Source organism: Pimephales promelas, chromosome 3, assembly GCF_988280905.1.
Source record: "Pimephales promelas chromosome 3, fPimPro1.hap1.1, whole genome shotgun sequence".
NCBI classification, from domain to species: domain Eukaryota; kingdom Metazoa; phylum Chordata; class Actinopteri; order Cypriniformes; family Leuciscidae; genus Pimephales; species Pimephales promelas.
In genome coordinates, this window is record NC_142771.1 from 40,672,007 (window position 1) to 40,692,847 (window position 20,841).

Here is a 20,841-nt window from a genome sequence, read left to right on the forward strand (position 1 = left end):
TTAGATTAAATAAAAGTACAGTCAAATCAAATAAAACATGTTTTTTCTCCTGTAGCCTATAGTTTGGTAATGCTACAATAAGATACCATTCATCAACATTACTTAGTTCACATCAACACATTGAGTGAACAATATATTTTTACAACATTAATTAATGTTTGTAAATGTTATTTAATAGAAACACTTGATTGTTCATGTTTGTTCACTTCATTCATTGTGCATTAAATAAATGTTAATGGATTAAAACTTTACAAACAACTTTAAAAATGTGTTAGTGTATACTATTGTTTATTTTAGGTCATTTTATCAAATTTTTTTCTAAAGTGTTTATAATGCAAATGTACAGTTTCCATACTTGTAACCGTGATAAACACTTAAATATATGTAAATTTAAACTAAGCTTTGGTACCGAAATTGGTACCGAGAACCGTGAATTTTTACTGGTATTGGTACCGAATACTGAAATTTGGTACCGTGACAACACTACTCAATACCCAGCTCTACAAAAAAGACAATTGAAAGTTTTAATCTCACAATTCAGATTTTTTTTCTCGCAATTGTGAGTTTACATCCCACAATTCCTGGCTTTTTTTGACTGTGCAATATAAACTCGCAATAGAGGGAATGCGTTGACGTCACTTTCCCGCCGGAACAACCCCCCTCAGCCTGACTGAGTGGCAAAAGATCTGCTGCGTGACTGGATTTAATAGGGGAAAATGCGAAAATGCGACTAAAACGAACAATTTTATCAATTTAAAGTAAATGTTGGACTCAATATATTGTTCCTTACAACTTACTAAAGATCCAGTGATCCATGGATATTGACATGCAGCCAGGAATCGTGTTGCCTGACATTTATGTTTGCCTGGTTTCCGACACCAGGGAAATAAAAGCAATATAGGCCCGTGAACGCTTTATATAAATACAATATAGGTCTAAATGCGGGGGATCACTTATATCACTGTTATATATATAGCCTATATATCTTATCGTCCAGCCATAAAACTTGTTTTTTTTTTTTTGGTCAGTGTTTATTAAAAAACATCCAATAATGCAGAATATGCAATGATAAATATTTAATTGATGAGTTGTTACTATATATAACAATACAAAATATATGGGTATGGTTTTACAGGTAGTCCAGTTGTTTCGATCCATTTGCTCCTCTTTCTATAGTATAGCAGTCTGTAAAAATAGACCTCAGAGTTTTTTTTTTTTTCAAATCTAGTCGTACAGTCAATCGCAAAGCTCTTTTCCTCTTTATATGTGTTGTGATTGTTTTTCGCGGCATTCACGCTGAAAGCAAATACAGCCGCTCAGTCTTTTTGCCACTCACTGTGAGTAACTGCAAGCACTCCGGCCGACGGTGACATCACGCGCATACCTTCAATTGTGAGGTATGAAGTCAGAATCGGTGTGTTTATTTTGTATTCTCTGTTTTTTTTTGCAGTGAAGTGCTCTGTTTGTAAAAGCGTGTCAGACACGTATGACCCGTACCTGGACATCGCTCTGGAGATTCGGGTGAGATTCTGACTTCTGTTTTTCAAAGCCATGTGAGGATGATGAATGTCTTTTGTCCCAGGCTGAATAACATTAACTCTCCATTTCAGCAAGCGGCCAACATCGTTCGCGCTCTGGAACTCTTTGTCAAGCCTGATGTTTTGAGTGGCGAGAATGCCTACATGTGTGCCAAGTGAGTTGTATTCATATATCTACAAAACACATTCGTGCAGGCCAGTCACCTAGTAAGCGACCGTTCACATCATATGTGCATCTCTCTTGCTTTAGATGTAAGAAGAAAGTTCCAGCGTCGAAGCGGTTCACAGTTCACAGAACATCAAATGTGCTGACGCTGTCACTTAAACGGTTCGCCAACTTCAGTGGGGGGAAAATTACCAAGGTATCAGCCTACACACGCCACTGCCACTGCCACGCAAACGGGCCTTTAGTCTTGATCAACCCACTGATTGATGGTTTTCTGGTAGGATGTCGGCTACCCAGAGTTCCTGAACATTCGTCCGTACATGTCCCAGAGCACTGGAGATCCTGTGATGTACGGCCTCTATGCTGTGCTTGTGCACTCGGGCTACAGCTGCCATGCCGGACACTACTACTGCTACGTCAAGGTGAGCGCCCTATGCTTTTAAATACAACCTGCTTATTTAAGGGGATAGTTCACTTTAAAATTAATTGTTGGTATGTTTTATCTTACCTCGAGGGCATCCAAGATGTAGGTGTCTTTGTTTCCACAGTATTTTCAATTTTGATATTTTTAGGTCAAACCGTTCTTGTCTGTCAGTCATATAATGGAGGTCTATGGTCACCACCTCAAAGAGCATGCACAGAGAAGACCAAATTAAACATGATTTAATGACTAAATGTAAGTACACACTGATGGCCTAAGACACGAAACGAGCGTTTTGTGTGAGAAAACGAACAGTATTTATATCGTTTTTACTTGTGATTACAAGAGGTAATCTGTGACTGTCAGACGTGGCTGTGGTTACAAGAGGTAAAAACCATATAAATACTGTTCGTTTTCTCACACAAACCGCTCGTTTCATGTCTTAGGCCATCAATGTGTACTTACATTTAGTCATTAAATCATGTTTAATTTGGTCTTCTCTGTGCATGCTCTTTGAGGTGGTGACCATAGACCTCCATTATATGACTGATAGACAAGAACGGTTTGACCTAAAAATATCAAAATTGAAAATATATCAAAATATCATCTTGGATGCCCTTGAGGTAAGATAAAACATACCAAAAATTAATTTCAAAGTGAACAGTTTTTTCAGATTTTTTTAAAGTGCCCTTTATTATGCTGTTTTAAAAGTTAGGAGTCTCCTACAAAAGGTTTACATGCATCCAAGGTCAAACAAGAATGTTTCTCTCAATACACACGCTTTTGTCACATGCTTAACCAACACAGTCTCATCCCAAAAAGTCATATAACTGACGTTTTGGGACGTCTTTTGACCATACGTCAATATCCGCCTTTTTAGGGCCCCCTTAAACGTCGGTAGATGGCGATCCCGGGCCGTCATACAACTGACGCTTTACCTTTAACGTCAGTTAGGTGACGGGTTAGGTTTAGGGTTAGGTTTAGGTATGGGGTAGAGTTAGGATCCCATAACCTCATCTACCGACGTTTAAGGGGGCCCTAAAAAGGCGAATATTGACGTATGGTCAAAAGACGTCCCAAAACGTCAGTTATATGACGTCTTGGGATGAGACCGGGTTGGCTTAACAGTTTGTGTTGGAAATTAAACGGCCATTACCAAATCTGAACTTCGCATTTGGTACACAGTGATGCTAACAGTAATGAAGGTATCTGTTTTACCCGTATCAATTTAAGTGCGAGTCCTCGGCCTTTGGATGGAAGAGATGCAAAGTGTATTTGTAAAATGCAAGAAAACAGCATCTACTTGAAAGGTCAACAACACAAACCAAACTCTTCCAGCCTCAGCTGCAGCTATAGTAAAAGTAGACGATGTTCAAGGGCAGTCAGTAAAGACCATAGGCTGGCATTGTGCACATTTGTAAGACTGGATTTCCACTGAACTTTAACATTCTCCAACAGCTAGATTACACACTACATGTCCAAAAGAGCATTATAGAGGCACTTTAAAATAAGCTCATTTATAAATCAGCAAATGTATCCCTAAAATAGCTGGACAAGACTGTAGTGTATCCATCTGGATTTGATTGCATCATAACCAGTGTTGGGTGTAACTAATTACTAAGTAATTAGTTACTGTAATTTAATTACTTTTCCCTTGAAAATGTAAAGTAAGGGATTACTCTTAATTTATCTGTAATTTAATTACAGTTACTTCTGATGTAATTGAGGTAAATACTGTGTATAGATCAATCCGACCTCACAGCGATTCGTATGCATTTTATGAGGTGTCTAAATCGTACGACCGCACTCGTACAAATTCGTATGAATTATTGTAAAATATGTATGAAAAAAGTGTGAAATGTCATGAGATCACACATAAAACAATAGTGGGTTTAACATCAAAATGTATTGTTTGTATTGTCAAAATGTAATTATTATAAAAGTATGTTTTTTTATAATGTAACCTTCTCCACCTTGGTCAGTTTAAGGATAATTCATGCAATTTTATAGTATTTATTTGAAAGAATTAAAAAAGCTGTATATCCTTGTATTATTTAGCTGGTTGAGATTGATTTGGGATTTTGAAAGTAATTAAAAGTAATTAAATACTTTTTAGAGAGAGTAATTATACAGTAATCTAATTACACTGTTGAAGAGGTCATTAGTAACTAGTAATTAATTACTTTTTTAGAGTAACTTACCCAACACTGATCATAACAAGTACTGTGGTGGTACCATGATTTAGTGTTTCATTGTTGTGTAATGTGTCATTGTGTTATCATGATACTACAATAAATTTACCCTTTTCACATTTCTGAGGTTGCCAAAGTTTGGTAAACTGAAATTTCAAAAAGTGTGTGTGTGTTCTCATTTGCTCCAATAGCTAAACAAATATTCGATAATAGCATATCTATGACTTTCCAAAACAAGAAAAAATATTGAAAATGTCAAATTTGAGATCACTCAATTAGCCGTTGTATTAGAAACACTCTAGTTTTCTGAAATTTAATGCCAAGCAATATAACACGCATAATAATGTGTATAAATAAGTACATTTTTAGACGTGGTAAAACTTGCTTGTCTGTCTCTATTACTGGTTATTGCTCTCTGGAAATTTGATTCTGATTGGCCAATCGCAAAATTGAGCGGTCAAGTCTTTTGTGTAATAATTGCTATATTGTAGCTTTCACTACTGTCAATCTACCGGCTCGATTTTCACAATCTTTATCTTTTTGTACCAATGCAAGTTAGAAGACCTCATTGTGGCTATTAAAACAGTTATAGCTGCTGACTTTACTAAAATGACCACAGATGACTTCAGTATTTTAATATGGTCAGCATGAAACCTTTGATAGATGACTAGAATATCAGCAGTCCCCAGTTAAACACACTGCAATGATCTCGATGAGGTTGCCTTGTTGATACATTTGATAGATAACTAGCCCATTGGGGGAAAAGTTGATCACGTTTTGTCTTCATTTTTAATTTGTTTGTTTAATATTCTGGTGCAAATGTTCCTTGATAGGCCAGTAATGGGCAGTGGTACCAGATGAATGACTCAATGGTGCATTCCAGTAACATCAAGGTTGTCCTTAATCAGCAGGCCTATGTGCTCTTCTACCTGAGGTAATGTTCCTGCTCTTTTATCTGCCGTTCATATTTCAGTAGCCAGTAGATATGCTTCATTATTACAATCACATCTTTTGTGTTGTAGGATCCCTGAAAAGAAAAATACAGAGGCTTCAAATGCAAAGCAAAACATGGTGCACTCTGGGAGAACCAACATCACACCGGATCAGCCGAAGAAGAGCACATTCAATGGACCTTTGTCTTCACCACAGGTTGCGAAGGTAGGCATGTCTGGCACCATCTGGAGATTTGATTTGATTTTTACTCCTAAAATAGGTTTACATGCATCCAAGAAAACGAACGAACATGTTTTGATAGTATGTGGTTTAACTGAGATGACGACGTTCAAGAAGTAGTAGATGACCTGTAATTGTCTAATTCTGTAGGATCAAGTTTGCTCAAAATCATAGTCCGCTTAAAAGTTTTTGATACATATCATATTGACAGACAAATTAATGATCTTAAGAAGAGGATCTATGACCTCTGGAAGCATTTGCTTTGACGTCAGGCGCTCTGGCTCCCGGCAAACATGTGACTATGGTTGCTGGCGTCTCTATTTTCACTTTACGTGTGATGGAATCGCCAATAACTCGGGCACAATCAACAGGTTTCTCAGCGGGTGTTTCACTGAGTGGGGAGGATCTCATTGTTATGGTAGTCGGAACGGAAGAGCGGTGTTCACCATCACCCAATTTTTAAAAGAGCGAAATAAATAAAGAGCGCACGGATGGCACGCTAACAGGCTAGCGAATTACTAGCGCGTTGTGCTAAAATCTATTTAGATTCAAGCTAGCGATGTCAGTTTAGTAAGTTAGTAACAACAGGGAATGAACAACTCTACTGGGGGTCCATCAGAACCATGGTTGGGAACCATCGCATTTGCACAGCAACATGCTAACATTACATCTAATTGTCCCCCTCCAGAAGCTTGATCCTGCTCAGCTGAGAAAAATCCAGTCTGTGGATGGAGGTCTTGGTATTCCAGTAGCCAGGAACTGTTCAGGGATCCAATCGCCGAAGATGTCCAATGGTACAGGCACGTCTCACGCCCTGCCCAAGCTGTCCAGTGGACCCACACTGATCGAGGACTCCTTTAAAAAGGTGAAGAAGCCCATGCCTCAGTCCCGCAGCAGCACCCCTGCTCCATCCAACGGCCTTCCCAAACCCCACAGCGAGAGCCGAAGCCTGCCATCATCTACCTCACTCAAATCCCTGTCTGACAGCTCCTCGGCAGACACCTCAGAGTCGAAAGTAAGTCCCCGTGGACCTGTGTGTTTACTGGAGTTTGTCCAGCAGAGTGAACTGACAGTCCTGTTAGTGTTGTTTGGGTGTGATGACATGGGCTGCACGATATTGGAGAGAACTGACATTGTGATTTTTTTGTTTTGTTTTGTGATCATTTAAAACATACAGGAAGTTTCACCAGATGACTTGAATAGCAGCTGTATTTGGAAAGAATTAATCATACTACAGTGAGTGGGGTGATTGTTGCATCTGCATAGAAAATAAAAATAATCAAAAAAAAAAAAAAAGTTGATAAAATACTTTTTACCCTGAATTTTTAATGGGTTTGAGGGCTGAACGATTTGGGAAAAGTTCATGCTAATTACAACAACAAAAAAGATTTATTTTACAAAAAAAGATAATAATTAAGTTTTCACCTGAATTTCATTTTATTTCAAAGCATTATTTGCCATTTCTTTGTAATTTAGTGAATTTTTAAAGTAAATCCTACATCACATTTTTGTGAGTGTTGAAAAAATGGGGTGTTCCACTTCTTTACCAAATCAATATGACTGTAAAATAATAATTATGTGTTTATTGTGATTTATTATTAAAAATAAAAACATTAAGCAAAATTAAAGATATATATTGTAATAATACTATATACTACTGTAAAGTAAATCGAGTAATAAAAACTATTTTACTAAACATTTGCATAAATAAGTGCTACTTTAAAGGAGTAGTTCACTTTTAGAATAAAACTTTTGCTGATAATTTACTCACCCCCATGTCATTCAAGATGTCCATGTGTTTCTTTCTTCGTCGAAAAGAAATTAAGGTTTTTGATGAAAACATTCTAGGATTTTTCTCCATATAATGGACTTCAATGGGAACCAAACAGTTCAAGGTCCAAAAGACAGTTTCAGTGCAAACTGTTCAAAGGGCTTTAAACGATTTCAGACGATGAATAAGGGTCTTATCTAGCGAAACGATCGCTCATTTAATAAATAAATAACAAAGTTTAAGTTTTATAAGCTTAAATGCTCACCTTGCTCTGTTCTGTGTGACTCTCCTGTTCGAACTCGTTCATCAAAATGAACAAATCTTTTTCCGAGTCAATTTGTTCGTTTCGTTCGTTGAATTAACTAAACGACCCGGAAAAAGATTTGTTCGTTTTGATGAACGAGTCCGAACAGGAGAGTCATGAACGTGCATCGCGGAACAGAGCAAGGCGAGCATTTGAGCTTATAAAACTTAAAGGGATACTCTACTTTTTTTGGAAATAGGCTCATTTTACCACTCCCCCAGAGTTAAACAGTCGACTTTTACCGTTTTCGAATCCATTCAGCTGATTTTTTTTGATATTTAGAAGAATGTCAGGAGCCAGACAGTTTCTGGTCTCATTGACTTCCATAGTAGGAAAAAAATATACTATGGAAGTCAATGAGACCAGAAACTGTCTGGTTACTGATTCTTCTAAATATCAAAAAATAGGCTGAATACATTCGAAAACGGTAACTCTGGGGGAGTGGTAAAATGAGCCTATTTCCCAAAAAAGTGGAGTATCCCTTTAAACTTTGTTATTTATTTATTAAATGAGCGATCGTTTAGCTTGATAAGACCCTTATTCATCGTCTGGAATCGTTTAAAGCCCTTTGAACAGTTTGTAGTTTGCACTGAAACTGTCTTTTGGACCTTGAACCGTTTGGTTCCCATTGAAGTCTTGCACTAAGCCATATCGCCATATCGGTTTTATTTTATATCGTGCAGCCCTAGCATACTTGCGTAAACAGAAGTTACGATTTCCACTACATAGCAGCTTCAAGTCTGAAGATTTTCCCCCTTATTTAGTCAACACGACACGTTCATGGAGTGTTCACATTATGAGCGCGGTTTGATTTCCTCTCACCTGTGGGGTGTGTTCTCTCTCTCTCTCTCAGGAGTCTATTGGCACGAGGAGCGCGCCTGTTGGCGGCTCGTCTGGTGTGAACGGCCCGTCGTCTCCGGCGAAGAGCACAGAGCGTGTGAACTCAGAGGAGCAGAAGCTGCTGAAGCTCAAAACCCCGGCGCTGACCAATGTCGCCTCAGAGGCCGTCAGCACCATGTCCCCCCCGCCCGCCAAACGACTCGCCCTGTCCGCCAAGAAGGTCAGTCTCCGTCCAGCCTCGTTTCATCTGCCGGTGGCGCTCGAGACTGCTTGTCTGTTTGCCTTCCCATGTTTGTCCACTTCATTCCTCGTAGACGAACAGATGTTGAAAGACTTTGCTCGTAACGGCCAATAATTATAATACGTTTACTTCTCGGCTCATGTGTGTTTTGTCGGTTCGCAGTCTGCACTGCTGTCCTTTTTAAAAATTTATTTTGTTTTTTTTCTTTCTAACAATTTCTAATTCTTCTCTGCTACACTTTCTTTTCCCTTCCCCCCTTCCTACTGTTTTTTTATTTCCTTCTCTTTTTTTGGTTTGGTTTTGATGATTTCTTCCCCCATTTGGGGTCCCTTTGTCATTGTCACGTTTCATGGCTATGTTTTTTTATTTTATATTTTTTTTAGACCACAAAGTTTTTATTTATGTCAATAACTGCAGGCCAGTCCCCGGCAGAGCCCGAGCAGCAGCACTGAGGCTCCGCCCCCTTCATCTCTTCATCTGTCCAGTGACCTCCTCAGCCAGGCCTCAACTCACCCGCACCACAGGTACTCTCTCTCTCTCTCTGATATGTAGAGCTTACAGCAGAGTCGGCATGAAACGGAAGTGGCCATAGTCTTTTCTGTCCTGTTGTGATGTGTATACATCTAATTCGAAGCGGCTTCTCAAACGAACAAATGTAGAGCGGCGCTTGAACACTGCTGTGACTTTCGTTGAAGCCATTATTTTGTTGCAAAAAGTACTGATAATATGAGTTAAAATGAACACCAGTTAAAGGGATAGTTCTGTCAGTTTACTCTCCCTCATGTTGTCCAACCCTGTAAGACTTTTGTTCATCTTCGGAACACAAATTATGATATTTCTGATTAAATCTGAGAGCTGGATTACTCCTCCATAGGCTTTTATAGGGACAGGATGGGGAAGCCCAGGCTAGGCGCTTGCACAATCCAATCACGTTTGAGAGGGAAACAACAAATTGAGGCTTTCCGAGATTTTTCTTATTTTCATTTTTTTTAGAAGTAGTTATGGGTACTCACGGTTATGGATAGAAATGTAGTGGAGTAAAGAGTACAATATTTCCCTCTCAATTGTACTTGACTAAAGTCAAGAGTACTCCCCAAAAATGATCCTCAAGTAAAGTACAGATCCCTCAAAATTGTACTTGAGTACTGTACTAAAGTAAATGTACTCTGATACGGTCCGGCTCTGCTAACTACATACATTTTTGTTTTGCAAGATAACTTGTAAAACAAAAAGGTTACTTTTCATGTATACTTTCACTGTCATTGTTCTGTGAGGTTTAATTGTGAGTTTTATAGGACTAAAGGAAACAAAAAAGCCCATTAGGGTGTATTTTGGGCATATTCGATTAATAAATTGCTAATTTGCATATTCAAATTCATTTTCAAAGAAACTTCTAATACAAAATGTTTTACTTTTCTTGTAGACTTTCTTTGTGTAAAGTTGTATTGTGGTAGGAGTAAAGGAAAAAAATAAGCCTATTTGGGTGTATTCGATTAGTGTATAGCTCATTTGCATAATAAAATTCATTTTCAAAGAAACTTGTAATACAAAATTTGTTACTTTTCATGGATCCTTTCATTGCATAAAGTTTTATTTTGATAGGAGTAAAGGAAAAAAATAGCCCCATTGGGGTGTATTGTTGTCTGGCCTTACTGGCACACCAAAGATTGATGCGAATTAAACATATTTCCTCAACTAGGATTTCTTAGGACTTTTAGTATGTTGTTCTGGACACCTCATAGAAATGATCTATGCTGCAAAAAATTATTTTACAATTAGTCAGTCGTAAAACGCTACTTTGCCTGGACTAGATCCAATGAGTTAATGGACAGAAAAAAATAATGTGGAACTAGATTTTCTTGAAAATATACTTATAAATACACTACAGAAGCTTCTGGAGTCATTTTTGTGAGAATTTTACTTCCGCGTCTGAAAATGGGCGTGGCGGGCGTGACGCAATGAGCAGGAGAGCGGTCGATTCACACAACAGGAAAACAATGGATCGCAATGACATTTCGGACGCTGAGGAAATACTCGTATGACGGACCAAGCCATAAAGTTATGAGCCTGCTATGCTAAAGAGAGCAGGGACAGGCCAGGATAATGTTAGACAGAACGGTCAGAGATAAATTGAGCTGTGATGTGAGGAGAACCAGTGGAGAACAGGACAGGTGCCTTTAGGTGAGAGACGTGCTTATAGATAAACACGCTCGCTAACGATATACACTGTGCTCACAATATTGTACAGGTTATTATGATCCCATAACAGGCCAGCTGACAGTATCGGCCAAAATGTTCATATCGGTGCACCCCTACTTGATTATATTTCTATTGTACTAAAAGCATACTTTTTAATACATATTTTTCACCTGGGTTATAACAAACAGAACATTAAAGATTTGAGTATTTAAACAACCAATTTTGTTTTTCAATTACAAGTTCTATTTAGGGCATGACATGACTAAGTTACCTATATAACACTATTTGTTGCCATTGGTAGTATACGACGATCAATATTCTCTCTTTGGCATCCCATGTTGAACTCCATCATATCGCCGCGATGATAATCATTTGATCTGAAGTGAACGCTACACACGACCGCGTTTTCCGAAGCCGATGTGGAAGAGAAATCCCGTCTCTTCACCTGCACAAACCGCACCAGGAACGAAAGATAGGCTATAGCACCGTCCCTTTTATTGTAATGGAAACTTGTGGACTCGACCTTGAAGTCCTGACAGGCTGGAGTTTTTGCAACCTCCACAAACACAATAATTTACCATGATGATAAATTAAAATACAAAAACTACCGAAAACACACTGACTGACGACCGCTCTCACTGAACTCTGCACTGAGCCGAGGCTGAGGCTCCCTGATATGACGTCAAATGACGCGATGTTAAAAAAAGCTGTTTTCCAAGAAACGCTCACTTTATCTACTAAATTAGTGCCCTTATGATGTTTTAAAACATTTAGAATCCTGCATTAAATTTTCATATGGTATTTTCATACAAGGTTATCTATTAATTTAGATTTTATTTTTTACCTGCGATATGCTCTTTGCCGGCCCAAAAAAAGTTATTAAAGACATAGTTAAAATAGTCCAAGTGACTGCAGTGGCTCAATCTTAAGTTTATCAAGCGACGAAAATACTTTTTGTGCACCAAAAAAACAAACAAAAATAACGACTTTATTCAAATATTTCCTTCTCTGTGGACCTCGAGTGAGTTAGTCCTGTATTGGCTCACTATTGGTCGACGCTGGTCGTGTGTGTTATGAGCAAACATTACCTGTTTATTCTTAATAAGAACTTCCAATAGACAAAAAAAATGTTGAAGAATGTACAAAAGATTTGTTTGCGAATTGTAATGTCAAGTTGACTCAACTAAAAGTTTATTTTTTTTGGGCACAGACAACTTTTCACTTCTTAAGTCTTATTTACAAAAGTTCATTCAACAAGGTAAAGCTAGGGGAAATTAGTACCAAGATAATTTTTTTGTTGGACGACATTTTAACCGTGAGTTTTTGATGAACCAACACAACAAACATGCTAGAAATGCATGCTCAGTTGTTTTAATGTTATTTTAAGGTGGGGTAGAATTAAATGAACGGGGAAACTCAGCCTTTTGTTCGAGTACCCCCTTCTGCCACCTCAGGGATAAGCGTCGCACTCCAGTTTGAGAACCACTGGTTTACAGCATTAGTTTTGTTTTCTTTGAGAAAAATGAACCTGTACGGTACCTGATACGTGCCAATCACTGAATCGAAATGTAATAAAATTGTGAAATTTGTTAATACCAAGCCAAATTTGTTATGTCTTCATGACAAGAAGAACAAGCAAGTAGACTTCTCTTAGGAAACTCTTTTAATAACTAATACACAAGCAGAATAACATGCAAGCACATGTTCAGCATTCACCCTTCCTCTTCTCTCCTACTTAAATCTAACCTAAGGAGCTTGAGTGCCATCTAGTGGAGTATTAATGTAAGGATATCACATTTTCCCCTCTTAGTTAAATGAATTCTTTCTGTAGCCAACTATTGACATGAAATAGAAATAAAGATCCAATCCGTAATGTATCAACAATTTCACATGTATAAGAATACATTAAGCAACACATTACATGAATGCAAATGAATGCATTAACGTTGATGCTAAAATAAAATCTGTCATCTCAACGTCTAACAATTAAAGTGTTTCTATCCTTTACTCCAGATTTTCAACTCATTCGCTCAACCTGCAGTCTCCACCTTCAACTCGCCTCCCTAAAGATTCAAGTCCCCTTAAACAGCCCTCCTCCACTCTGAAGTCGCCCGCTCATGCTCTCTACACACACACCAATGGCGTTCAGCCCCAGCTGCCCCGTACACACAAACCAATCCAGAGCCAGATGATCCTGTCTGCCTCCTCTACAGAACCCCCCCAGGAGCACGCCAGTCCCACGCTAAAAAAGAAGAAAAAGAAACTAAAACGACGCCATTCGGAAGTAGAGCAGGACGCCCCTAAAGCCTCACCCCCAGAAGAACCAAAGCCAAGTACTGAACACAGGCAGAAGAAGAGGAAGAAGAAGAAGAGGAAACGGGAGCTGGAGGAAAATGGCCTTGAGGTCCAGAGGGAGTGTGTGCCGTCCCATCTCGAGACCCATCAAGATGAGGACTGGTGTCTTGGAGAAACTTGGAGCATCACCTCAGAAGCCAAGGGAAATGAGATTAAGTCGTCTAAAGCTTCGGAGAAATGTCAGATGGAAACTCAGTCAGTGCCTCCGGTTGACCCCGTCCCGAAGAAGAAGAGGCACAAACTCCCGGAGCAGCTGGAAGAGCTCAGGAATAAAGCCACTGTCTCAAAGTGGTAAGTTGGGTATGGAAAGTTTAATCGGAGCCGGTGAGTCCGATCAGGGGTGTGTTTCCCGTACAACGGCGCAACTCGCTGCTTCATTACCGTAGTACGATGCATCGTTGAAATCAACTAGCTAGCTAGCTAGTCCCAAAACCATATTGTTGCAAATTGGTCGTTCAACCACATTGGATAATGACGCAATTTTATTGTTGAGCTGTACGGTAGTGAAGTCATAGCAGGATAACGGTTTACCGCCTGTGCAGAAGTTTAGTGACCGGATCAGCTGACAGACTCTGCTTGGTCTTAAAGGCGCCGTTTAAGCCCTAAATATTCTTGATGAGCATGTTTGGCGCATGCAGTTTGGAAAAGTACAAACTAGGGGTGTAGTAAATTATATCGTGTCACAATATATCGGTATATAAAAATGAAACGATATGTATTGTGGATAGTTCATCCTAAATGAAAATTACTGTGTGAGGAAAAAATTCAAGTTTTAGTTTTAGTAATACATTATATTTAGTAGTTTAAAGTAGGGCTGGGCGATATATCGCTTGACATTATGCGCATCTCTTCAGTAAAGTCGGTTCCTTGATTGGTAGTAAATCACCTTCACCTGCTTTCAGATGGAAGATATGATGCAGATATGAGTGTTAGATTAACATTCAAGAGTGTTAAAGTTAATGAGATTATTAAGTGATTAATTTAGTGATGATTGAGCATTATTGAAAACACCTGATGATACCGAGCAGAATCACTGAAGGAGAAAATCACAAATTGTAAGCCACCGTTATGGAGATCAGTGTTTACTTTAGTTGGACTCTTGACCCTTATACTTTCACTTTAAATTTTGTTTGTCTGCTGTTATTGATTTATAACAGTCAAATGAACAAAGAAAAGTGTGATCTGAGTTGGTTATGTTTTGACAATCATGCTGTGATCTGAAAAATGAAACTTATTGAGATAGTTTGGTTTTATTTGTTAGCAATACTTTAGTGGTTCTACAGCATGTGATTATCAGTATTTTTCTTATAATCCAAAATATTTAATTAACATTGTTCTGAAACACTTTCAAATAATTGTATTTAGAAACAGACATCAATAATCAGCCTGTGAATCTCAACAATGGTGACAATAATTATGCATGTTGCAGTGGCTGCCACCAATAACAACTCATTAATGGCTCCCATCATGCATTGCGGTATGAATAAATTATGATCTGAATTGTCTATGTAATTTACTTTTCCTAATTAAATATTCTGCTCGTCACCATTGTTGAGATGCATTGACTGAATTTTGACATCTGTCTGTGCGTAAAAAAAAGATTATCTTTTAAAACAACTTTTAAGAAATGCTTTATATTATATCTTAAATTCTGGATATTTATGCATAATCACAGTTATGCTGTAACCAACAGCATAAAACAAACAAAATGAAATTATGATTTTCATAACATAACCAACTCCATCAGATCACTTTTTTTTCTTTGTTCCTCTGGCAGTTAAAATTCAGAAGCAACATGCCAAACTGCCAGACAAAATCTAAAGTTAATAATACAGTATAAGGTTTAAGAGTCCAACTAAAGCAAACACTGATCACAGTGGCTTACAATTTTAGATTTTCTCCTTGTGATTCTGCTTCAGGTGTCTTCAATAATGCTCAATCACTCAATTAATCACTTAATTATCTCATTAACTTTAACACTCTTGAATGTGGACTCATATACACTCCCAGGAGTGTTAATTTAACACTGGAGTTTTTGCTGTGTACGAAGAGCCATAGTTAACCGACAAGTTGAGCCATATCGCATTAATTATCGCTGGCAATACGTCTACAGTGGGAGAATACTGACAAATTTGAAACTCTGAAAAATTGTTTGCGCAACATTGTAAAAAAAAAAATGTTGCCGTTCTGAAGAAGGAAATTTTAAAAAAATAATGTTTGAAGAGATTTTTTTTTTTTTTTTACATTTTGCAATCTTGCAAATCTTATTTTTCGATCTTTCAAAACTTTATTTTGTAAGATTTTGAGTTTACGAACACTTAGTTTCAACCTTTCAGAACTTTTTTTAATTTGGAATCATGGCAGGATATTAATCCCATAAATTATTGGCTGTATTTATTAAAACTCAATGGGCTTTACACTTGAAACTTTGCACCCAACCAAAAGGCATTTTAAACTTTTATTGTATAACTTATTTTGTAGTTTAAGTCAACACTGTTATTTAAAAAAATTATAATGGTTGCTAAATTCCTGTTTAATATCTTATCTTTTTTTAAATGTGCATATCACTTAAGTACAGTACATCTACCTTCACTTACCCCGGTAAATGGCTTCTTTTTCATCCAGTGCTGTTGTAAACGAGGTTGGTGGTACAAACTCAGTGACAAAGGACCTAGAAGAGACCAGGAAGAAGAAGAAAAAGAGGAAACAAAAAGACTTAAGAGAAGAGGAGGAAAAGCCAAGGAACGAAGAGAAACTTCGCAGGGAGCTTCAAGAGACCAATGGAGACGAGTCTCCTAGTCAGAAGGGAAATACGGATACGCAGAAACCTAGTAAACCGATTACAGGTATAAACACACTTGCTGCCATAAGATCATAGACATGGTGGGCTTTAGTATTTTAGATGGTATTGATTAGTAGAAACAAACATTTCCTTTATTATTGGTCAAGCTTTTGGTTTGATAAGGTCTTTATTTCTTACAGCTGGGATGTTTTTGCTTGATGTGCTTATTGTCAGGGATGTGGGTGAAGGATGAAGTGAGGACTCAAAGATGCAGATATATCGGCTTTATTAATAATAAAATAAAATAAAACAAAACACAAAGAAAAACTACCATCCAAGTTGTATTTTACCACAAAATCAACAGGACGAAAAGACACTTATGAACTGCAAAAAAATGTAAAGAATGCAAGTTTTTGATAGGACAAGCGTTTGCTCCTCTGTTTGATCCATCACCCTTTACTATTTATTTTAGGCTGAATTGGATTCGTAATGAACATCAAATTAACTATACACCAGAAAACACTTTAAGTACCAATATCTGACATCATATTTCAGAGGTAACCTTCTGGGTTGTTCTGTTACAGCTGCTGTGTTCGTTTGGGACAACCAGGTTCAGGATGGATTCAAGCGCCAGCAGAGCCTTCAGGAAGCCGAGGGCGTGTCGAGGAAAGGCTTGTGCTCTGCTCCTATTAGCTGGGATGGCAAGAAAAGCTGTGATGTTGTCGAGGAGCTCCTCAAGAACTCCTCAGATAAAGCCTATGGAACTGAGGGTGAGTTGTCGGTCAGAAGTCAACCGAACCTTGTGTGCAAAACTTCTCAGCTTTCCTGACAGTTGGAGAGGTTAGGATTTATTTCTGAATCTTAACATTTTTATCCATTTCAAATGCTAATGGGGAATTTCTGTTTCTGTTCTGATGCATTTCAACGAGACAGTGTGGGAAAAACAATTTGCAGTTGAATGATTAAATGTAGATTTTTTTTTATTATAATTTTTTACCTTTTTATAGTTTTTTTAGGCAGAATTGCGATCAATCATGGTCCTCAGTTGCACCTATGCTTAAATTCTTAGCATGACCTGAAATATTGACCGTGTTTTGAATATTTCCTCCTCCAGTTCTCAGTTGGGATGGAGATCCGTCGGCCATCAGCAGAGACTCCAGAGAAGATGTACGCGATGCCAAAAACGATACTGTCCTTGACGAATGGGACAGGGAGTTTGACAGTGGAAAAGTGAGGACTACAACTTGGACTTGAATATTTCAATGTTTTTGAGCATTACTTACACCAGAAAAATTATTTTGACTGGAAATGACTGGTTGCATCTTAGACTGCTAGTCAGGGGAATATTTTACTTTTGCGTTTTTTTTTTTTTTACATTTTTTTTTACAAAATGTATGTATAATGTGCACAGTATTTTATTTATTACCTAGTATATCACAATAAACATTTAATTTCCCTCTCGATTAGGTGAAAAAAATGAAAAAATACAAAAAGGAGAAGAGGAGAAATGGAAACGTCTTCCAGAAGATCCAAGAGCATCGTAACATGTGGTCGGTCACGCCGGGAGGCAGGCGGAGCAGTCTGGGCTATCGCCACTGAAAGGTGCTTGGACGTTTTTTTGTTTTTCTTCTCCATTCAACAATGTTTCCATGCCATGTTACAAAAGTATTAAACTATTATCCATCCTTTTAATCATACTTGTATATTTAAGTCAGATCAAACATTAAAATGTGGAAAATTTCAATTAAAAATGTATCAAAGAAAAAAAGAATGACCATTTTACTTCTGTTAAACATTTTCAATCTATTTGATGAAAAAAATAAATAAATAATGGCCCAAAGAGTGGTCTCTCAACTTGGCCAATCACATAAATGACACAAGTTTATTTCATGATAACAATATATGTTACAATATAGTTATTTTGTGTTTGTTTTGTATTAAAAATAAGAAAAAAGGAGCCAAGTACAAACAATAGGCAAAACATATGAATTGTATTATAAATTTAATATGATTTTTTTAAAATATGAATTAAAGGTTTACCAATAGAATAGTTTTTTTTAAAATATGTAGTTTGAATTAGTACAGAAATGTGATAATTAAATGTGAAAATAAATATTGCATAGTCACATTGACACAAAGTGACATCAGCCTAATAAGCCTGCTGCTTTAAAGGACAAGTTCGGTATTTTACAATTAAAGCCCTGTTTTAAGATCGTCCCTGATGAAATAGAATGGTTAAGATTGTTTTTTAGACAGATGCTGCTGTCACGAGAATTTTTGGATTCTGTGTTGGCACCCCCCCACCTTTATAATGAAAGCATAGGTGCACTCGAACAATTATTCATTAAAACGCATAAAACTTTAGTTAACAAAGACGTGAAACTCACCGAGTGGTCTGGGGTGTTCACTGATATGCTCATACAAAAATCGCTGCAAAATATGCTTTCCAACAGGTTTTATCGTAGTTTTGTCCAAGTCCATTTTCTTCCTGTTTTTGGTCGAAGTCCACATTAGTCGATTATCGAGTTTGCGTGCGCGATCCTTAGTTATCTAGTTACCAATGATCGCGCACGTGAACTCGACAATTTATTACTGTGGACTTTGCCCGAAAACAGGAAGAAAATGAAGTCGGACAAAAACTACGATAAAACCTGTTGGAAAGCATCTTTTGCAGCGATTTTTGTGTGAGCATATCAGTGAACACCCCAGACCACTCGGTGAGTTTCACGTCTTTGTAAACTAAAGTTTTATGCGTTTTTATGAATGATTGTCCGAGTGCACCTATGCTACCATTGTGAAGGGGGGGGGGGGGTGCTAACACAGAATCCCAAAATTCTCGTGACAGCAGCATCTGTCTAAAAAACAATCTAAACTATTCTATTTCATCAGGGACGATCTTAAAACAGGGCTTTAATTGTAAAATACCGAACTTGTCCTTTAAGAGCAAACAACCAAACGTCCTGGTTGCATATGCAAACCACCATTCCCTGAAGGAGGGAACGGAGGACGCACTCAATATCGACTGAAATGGGATCACGCTAGGGAGCCAATCGTCTTCCGAGTATCTTAGAACGAGCCAATGCGAGATCTGCATCTCACGGCCCGTGGCGCGGGTATAAATACGGAAGTAGATGCACACACCATTTGCTTTTCGCTGAGGAGCCGAGCGTACCTCGGAGTCAGCAGTGGCCCAGTGGTAGTGGCAAGGGGACTACGTCCTCCGTTCCAAACCTTCAGGGAACGGTGGGTTGCAAACGCAACCAGGACGTTCTCTTTCCGTCGAGAACCTCACATGTAGTCGATTTCCCATCCTCATACGCCCGACCTTCAAAGGCAAAACGCAGGAATGGCCTGTGTCACGGCAGGATGGAGACATGGAAGTACGCGTCCTTCAGGTCGAGCGCTTCAAACCAATCTTGGTACGGATGCATTGAAAAATGTGTCTCTGCGTTAGCATCCTGAATGGGAGCTTGTGAAGGGCCCGGTTCAATATACACAGGTCAAACGCTCCACAGGGTCGCACACCGCCACCCTCGTCCTCTTGGGACCAAGGGGCGGAGGAATTTGCTCTTCTGACAATTTGGGTACCACTGGACTCCAGGGTGCCAGTGGCAGAATGTTAACCCCCTGAGCCCGACGGCGTCGTCGACGATGCCACACGTCACCTCCGATAAATGTTTACATAACTCGATGACAGATTTATCGATTTTCTTACCGTTTTTTCCAGCAGAAAGCTAACGAGCTAACCATCACGGGGGTGTCTTTCGGGTCTTTCTAGCCTTTACAGAAGGTTTTCTATCCAGCCTGGAACTTGTGCTTCCTTTCAGAGGTTTTCAGCAATAAATCCAAACGCTTTATGTCAAACTTTGATACTCTTGAAGTCCATAATTCATAAATATTCCGTCATTTTTGCCGCTAGCTCGATGCTAGCGGACATTCTGGATATCACGTGATGTTTTCACGTGATGGTTTTTGACCAATTACAGGCTGATCCGTAGTAAACATTGGTGTGCGTCATTACGCATGAACCAAGCGCTGATATAGTGTAGTAGAGAGATAGAGAGACTCACGGAGACGCGCGATTCACAGAGAAACGCAGCGAAATGGACGTAAATAAAGCGCTGGTCTATTTTGTTGCATTGCAGGATGATGGATTTTCAGGAGAACAGAGCTTTTTGACAGATGAGGAACTAGATTACCAGGATAGACCCAGCTGAAGTGCCATTTATTTATTTACTGTAAAAAATTATCATAGTAGTATAAATGTATTATAAAAGAATAAAAAGAACATAATAAATAAAAGAATAAATAAAATAGAAATGCAAAACCTGTGATGTGGGCCTCTGTGTGATTGCTGATAGAAACTGTTTTGAGGCTTGGCACCAGTGAATTTCATGAGGCCCAGCTGAAGTGCCATTTATTTATTTACTGTAAAAAAGTATTATAGTAGTATAAATGTATTATAAAAGAATAAAAAGAACATAATAAATAAAATAGAAATGCAAAACCTGTGATGTGGGCCTCTGTGTGATTGCTGATAGAAACTGTTTTGAGGCTTGGCACCAGTGAATTTCATGAGGCCCCAAACGCCTGGACTTCTTTTGGAAAAATGTCAATAGTTTTTGTTCTGTACAAGTTATAATGTTTATTCCTGTGCTCCAGGACTCCAAAGACATGAACAAACTATTTTCCAGAGGAAAATTGCTTAGCTTTTATTTATTTGTGTGTGATTTCAATAAATATTTGAGTGATTCCATTTCCGATTTATTTTTTCATTTGTCTTTATGGTCCCATAACTTATTTTACATTCAGGTGACATCAATGTAACACAAATATGCTGAAAGTTCAATTTGTCCTGA

At 38.2% G+C, this 20,841-nt stretch overlaps 1 protein-coding gene across 2 annotated transcripts in view; it reads left to right on the plus strand.

The window, feature by feature from the left end:
- Window positions 1-20,841, plus strand: part of usp36 (ubiquitin specific peptidase 36) — a 39,942-nt gene that overhangs the window by 15,067 nt on the left and 4,034 nt on the right. The window contains exons 7-20 of one of the 2 annotated variants that reach the window (XM_039667179.2): window positions 1,451-1,521; window positions 1,611-1,693; window positions 1,789-1,900; window positions 1,986-2,126; window positions 5,151-5,251; window positions 5,340-5,475; window positions 6,179-6,505; window positions 8,419-8,625; window positions 9,064-9,170; window positions 12,859-13,491; window positions 15,826-16,046; window positions 16,567-16,752; window positions 17,097-17,212; window positions 17,450-17,584. In XM_039667179.2, the coding sequence (XP_039523113.2) occupies window positions 1,451-1,521; window positions 1,611-1,693; window positions 1,789-1,900; window positions 1,986-2,126; window positions 5,151-5,251; window positions 5,340-5,475; window positions 6,179-6,505; window positions 8,419-8,625; window positions 9,064-9,170; window positions 12,859-13,491; window positions 15,826-16,046; window positions 16,567-16,752; window positions 17,097-17,212; window positions 17,450-17,581 (2,573 nt within the window). In that variant the 3' untranslated portion in view covers window positions 17,582-17,584. Of the gene's footprint in view, window positions 1-1,450; window positions 1,522-1,610; window positions 1,694-1,788; window positions 1,901-1,985; window positions 2,127-5,150; window positions 5,252-5,339; window positions 5,476-6,178; window positions 6,506-8,418; window positions 8,626-9,063; window positions 9,171-12,858; window positions 13,492-15,825; window positions 16,047-16,566; window positions 16,823-17,096; window positions 17,217-17,449; window positions 17,585-20,841 lie in introns of those variants that run through there. The other variant, XM_039667180.2, reaches the window with a different exon arrangement.